Genomic DNA, 6,172 nt, shown 5'->3' on the forward strand with positions numbered 1-6,172 from the left:
AAACTTTCAAAATAGAAATTCTTGGAATTTACCGCCAAAAATCCACCATCGCCATACGCCGGAACCGGAAGCCACTGTCTCAAAAATTTCAATAATAAAAAACTTAAAATATTTGAGCACTTAAACATTAGGAAAATTAAGCAATTAATTCCAAGCAATTAAAATCATAATTATTAAAAGAATTTTAGGCATGGAATTTTAAATTATAAATTTTAGGTGCTACAATTCCTCCCTCCCTAATATGGAATTTCGTCCTCGAAATTAGAACTTACCAAATAGCTCTGGATATCGAGTCCTAATATCTGCCTCTGTCTCCCAAGTGGCCTCTTCATCTGAATTATTCAACCACTTAACCTTGACCATTGGAATAGTCTTGTTGCGGAGTCTCCTCTCCTGTTTTTCCAAAATCCGGTCAGGTCTCTCATCATAATTCATATGAGGCGATATCTGAAGAGGCTCAAGGTTGAGCACATGAGAAGGATTCGAGATATATTTCCTCAACATGGATACGTGGTAGAAGTTGTGTACTCCAGCAAGATTAGGCAGCAAGGCCACCCTATAGGCTAAAGTCCCCACTCTATCAAGAATCTAAAAAGGTCCAACGAACCTCGGAGCCAATTTCCCCTTCTTTTCGAACCTCATCACGCCTTTCAAAGGAGCGACCCGGATGAAGACATGATCACCCACTGAGAACTCCAAGTCTCTCCTCCTATGATCGGCATAACTCTTATGCCTGCTCTGCGCAATCCTCATCCTATCATGGATCCTGGCTACAACTTCAGCAGTCTGCTGAACAATCTCGGGTCCAAACTCTGACCTCTCACCGATCTCGATCCATAATTCCGGTGATCTACAAGGTCTCCCATAGAGTGCCTCGTAAGGGCCATACCAATGGTGGCCTGATAGCTGTTGTTATATGCAAATTCCACCAATGGTAACCTCGACTCCCAACTATTATGAAAGTCAATAGCGCAAGCTCTCAGAAGATCCTCTAGTATCTGAATCACCCTCTCGGACTGTCCATCCGTCTAGGGGTGGAAGGCTGTACTAAACAGAAGCTTCGTACCCAAAGCTGAATGAAGACTCTTCCAAAATGACGAAGTAAACCGCGGATCTCTATCAGACACTATGGACACAGGAATACCATGTAGTCTGACTATCTCCCGGATATACAACTCCGCATACTGAGTCATAGTGAAGGTCTTCCTCACAGGTAAGAATTGAGCCGACTTAGTGAGACGGTCTACAATAACCCAAATAGCATCCAAACCTCTCACTGTCCTCGGCAAGCCAACAACAAAATCCATGGTAATATTCTCTTATTTCCACTCTGGGATAGGGAGTGGCTTAAGCAACCCTATAGGTCTCTGATGTTCTGCCTTGACCTGCTGGCATGTCAAGCACTCTGACACGAAATGAGTGATATCACGCTTCATGTCTGTCCACCAGTACAACTGCTAAAGGTCCCTATACATCTTTGTACTCCCTGGGTGGATAGAGTACGACGATGTATGTGCCTTTGCCATGAAAGTATCTCGCAGATAATCACCTGTGGGAATCCAGAAACGACCTCTGAACTTCACAATCCCATCAACTACAGAATACAGACCACTGTCTTTCTCCTCTGCTCTCTGTCTCCACTTACCCAACTGCTCATCAACTGCTTGAGCAACTCTGATACGGTCAAACAGCGAAGTCTGCACTGACAATCTAGGAGCTCTACCCTTGGCATAGAACTCTAGTCCAAATTTCTGAATCTCATCATGCAAAGGTCTAGACACCGTCAAAGAAACAATCACAACTGACTTTCTTCTCAATGCATCTGCGACTACATTAGCCTTACCTGGGTGGTAGCTAATATCACAGTCATAGTCTTTCACAAGCTTTAACCATCTCCGCTGTCTCATATTCAACTCCTTCTGAGTGAAGAAGTATTTGAGGCTTTTATGGTCGGTGAATATTTTACACTTCTCTCCGTAGAGATAGTTCCTCCAAATCTTGAGAGCGAACACTACTGCTGCTAACTCCAAATCATGAGTAGGGTAGTTCTTTTCATGCTCCTTCAACTGCCTAGAAGCATAAACGATAATCCTATCTCGCTGCATAAGTACTGCCCCAAGTCCCAACTTGGAAGCATCAGTGTAAACCACAAAATCTCCCTCTCCAGATGGCATAGCTAACAATGGTGTTGTCGTGAGAGCTTCCTTCAACACATCAAAGCTCTCTTGACACTCTGGCTTTCAAATAAACTTGTCATTCTTCTTGGTCAATGCGGTCAAGGGCACAACAATCGATGAATAGCCCTTGATAATATTCCGGTAGTAACCGGCCAAGCCGAGGAAACTACGAATCTCCGATGCGTTTCTTGGAACAGACCACTCCTTCACTGCTTGAACCTTAGAAGGATCCACTTCTACTCTATCCTTGGAAATAATATGGCCCAAGAATGGTACTCTCTCTAACCAGAATTTGCACTTTTCGAACTTAGCATACAACTTCCTCTCTCGGAGTACTCCTAGGATAGTCCTCAAATGTTGCAAATGTTCTTCTCTATCCTTTGAGTAAATGAGGATGTCGTCAATAAATACAATGACAAACTGATCCAAGTATGGCTGGAACACGCGGTTCATAAGATCCATGAAGATTGCGGGCGCGTTCGTCATCCCGAACGGCATCACAAGGAAATCGTAGTGGCCATAACGAGTCCTAAACGCTGTCTTGAACACATCAAACTCCTTCACCTTCAACTGGTGATATCCCGAACGAAGATCAATCTTCAAAAACACAGAAGCTCCTTGCAACTGATCAAAGAGGTCCTCAATCCTAGGAAGTGGGTACTTGTTCTTTACCGTCACTCCATTCAGCCCTCGGTAATCAATGCACAACCTTAGGCTTCCGTCCTTCTTTTTCACAAAGAGGACTGGCGCGCCCCATGGAGAGAAACTAGGGCGTATGAATCCCTTATCAAGCAACTCTTGAATCTGCTCCTTCAGTTCCTTCATTTATGTGGGAGCTAGTCTGTACGGTGCCTTAGAGATTGGCACAGTACCTGGTATCAAGTCGATAGAGAACTTGACTTCTCTATCTGGTGGAATACCTGCAACCTCATTCGAAAACACATCCTCAAAATCCCTGACCACGTCCACAACTGAAATATCTGGACATGCTGGCAACTCTGTCAAAGATACACTGGCTAAGAATGCCTCACATCCATCATGCACCAACTTCTTAGCTTGCATGAGAGATATAAGTTGAGTCCTCTTCGAACTCCTAGTAGCCTCGAAACAGAATGGTTCCTCTCCCTCTGGTCTGACTAACACTGATCGCTGCTGAAAATCAATCACCACAGCATTCTTCGTCATCCAATCCATCCCGAGTATCAAGTCAAACTCAGGCATGGGCAACACTATCAAATCGGCACTCACTGATTGCCCTTGCAGCAAGAGCTCAAGATTCTTCACCATATTCCTCGTAGACAATTCTTCCCCTGATGGGATGGTCACTGTGAAACCCCCCAACAACTCTTCATACTCAATACTCCGCTTACTGATAAATGCCTCCGAAAAAAAAGAATGTGTAGCTCCCGAGTCTAACAAAGCTCTAGTGGCTACACCAGCTACTACAATCCTACCTGCATTAACGGTGAATACATCCACAGAAAAGATTGAAGTTAAGTAACACAAGTTCTACTTAGGCTCATACTAAGTCATCAAATCCCAAACAAGATACTACGCATGATAAAACAGTCAAGTTCTCCTATCATGCATCATGCTACAAAATTATTGACCCCAAACAAGAAAACTTAAAACCACATGCATCAGTAAATCGATCAACTGCTCTAACCCGAGAAAACTTAAGATGTTACCTGTGATGAGTGTGGTGTCTGGGTCGGTTTCCTCGGCCTGCATCACGAACAGTCGACCCTGCATGGGCCTCCTCATCTCCGGGCAATCCTTGGCCATATGGCCCGGCTTCTTGCATTTGAAACACACTCCTGCATTCATCAAGCACTTACCAAAATGGTGACGGCGGAATTTCTGGCGAATAAGCTTATCCTCAGCCCTGGGAGAAGCAGGTCTCTAGGCCTGATGGTGCCCCTGGGGCCTCTGCTGCCTCTGCTGTCCCTGATATGTCTTCTTGCCATGCTGCTGTTGGAAAACGCGGCTCTCTGATCAATCACGATTGATACCCGGTGCAGCGGAAGTTTAAAAATTTTATCATGGAACAATTCCATGGTGTGGGTATCAACCATTCAACGATTAAATTATTATGTGTGTAAAATTCAAATAACAATTAATTAAATTTTACCTTCAATCTCGAAGCGAGATTAATGGACACCACACAGATTTCTCTGCGCTTCTTGTATCTCCCAGGAACTGATGAACTCCTTCAATCAGGTCCACGAATGAGGTTTTAAATCCCTCTGATAGATTGCACTAGAAAATCTATCAGAAGTTTTTCTGTGAAGAGATTAAACGAATCTGATTCGTTATTCCTGACTGCAATTCAAAAATCACAGACCGGAATTTTCTCTGACAGAGTTAAAGGGGGGCGGCCGAAAACTTGAGAGGAGGCTAGGGTTTATTTTCGAAAATCCTGTCTCTCAATAATGACCTGTTGTGTGTAATTTCTGTACTGAAATAACTTATTTATAATGCAGGCCACTAACACCTTAGGGCCCATTAGTCATAAGTTAGGGCCCGACAAGCAAAGCCCGCACGTTCAGAAATTAATATAAAATTCATCGTGACTCCGATTGATGAACCGATTTCACCAATGTGCACAAAAACCATTTCTGCACATTTTAAAGTCAAAATAAATTTTCCTGAATCCGAATTCAGTGGTTTCCTAAAATGTCCATCCCTATGTCATTTTAGGAAATCCTACTCCCTTACTCTTATTTAAGAAGTCCAACTCCTTAGTTCATTAAATTTAACTCTTTAAATTTAACTATCTCAACGGGGATTAAAACTCCATTACACTGTGTGACCCTCAATGGTTCAGGGATACAGCTAGCCGTGGGCTCACAACTCCTTGTGACTCGGAACAACACTTTCCGACTTGCCCAACGAATCATGGTAAAGCGCCTAGCAACATCGCCCCATGATTCCCTAGGTATCACTGATAGTGCCTACAAGAACCAGTAGATTTTGGTTAGCGTACAGTACGGTCCCTTCATCCATATATCCCGATCGAATCAACAACCATTGGTATATCGAGAGTCGCTCAAGATTCGATAACTATGCAATACATCTTGAAGATCAAATTAGTGACATCGCATGTGCTACTAAGAAACCATTTCTTAAATCACATCAAGTACTCTGGCCAGAGATTTGTCACACTAATATCTCCTCAGATCGCATAGGATATCCATACTTGCAAGTATGTGGTGAATCCTTGACAACAATGCATTGACTCCTATATGTGTCGTAACTGTACCCAATCTCGACACCTGATGACCCCCATAGAGTCGGTAAACGAGTCAAAGCACAGCACTAGCATATAGAGTCTCCATGATGTTTCAAGTCGTAAGGACTAATGGTGTACAACCAAAACCGCGGACTTTATCCACTCGATAAGTGATAACCACTTGGAAAGTCCGGATAGGGTAGTTCGATTATTCATCCTATGAATATCCATTTGCATGCTTCGAACATCTCCATGTTCCCTACCAATGAAACGTGGTACTCCGCATCGCAAATGCTAGTCTCAAACTCGAGCGATCCTTATCCTTATTATCGGACGGCTCAATCGACTAGGAACGGTTTTTAGAATATACAGTGACTATAAGATGTATTTCATGATAGACATCTCCATGTTCTACCACATCTTACATACACTATAGTATATTCAAGGTCTTTATCAAAACAACAATAGTATATCACAATATAACAATATGAAGTAATATAAAGTCATTGCCATAAAAGTGTAAATAATATTAAACAAAAGATTGTTTATACAAAGAGTCATCAAAGACCATAGCCACACAGTTGGCTCACTGGGCACCCACTCTTACAATCTCCCACTTGCCCTATAGCCAACTAGTCATACTACGTAGACCCATTGCTTCGCGATGTTTGTCAAACAATGGTCCTGGCAAGGGCTTAGTAAGCGGATCAGCGATATTGTCTGCAGAGGCCACTCGTTCGACAATGATGTCTCCTCTTTCCAC

At 43.0% G+C, this 6,172-nt stretch overlaps 1 protein-coding gene across 1 annotated transcript; it reads right to left on the reverse strand.

Annotated features, from left to right (window-relative positions):
* Positions 1 to 261: 261 nt before the first annotated feature.
* LOC140877483 (uncharacterized) lies at positions 262 to 3,962 on the reverse strand. Its single transcript, XM_073281018.1, has 5 exons — positions 3,866 to 3,962; positions 3,098 to 3,631; positions 1,518 to 1,843; positions 608 to 906; positions 262 to 556 (listed from the first exon to the last, which is right to left on the reverse strand). Exons 1-5 carry the CDS (start codon positions 3,960 to 3,962, stop codon positions 262 to 264), a joined length of 1,551 nt encoding a protein of 516 aa, XP_073137119.1.
* Between the last annotated feature and the right edge of the window lie 2,210 nt (positions 3,963 to 6,172).

This window comes from Henckelia pumila, chromosome 2 (genome assembly GCF_033568475.1).
Source record: "Henckelia pumila isolate YLH828 chromosome 2, ASM3356847v2, whole genome shotgun sequence".
NCBI classification, from domain to species: Eukaryota; Viridiplantae; Streptophyta; class Magnoliopsida; order Lamiales; family Gesneriaceae; genus Henckelia; species Henckelia pumila.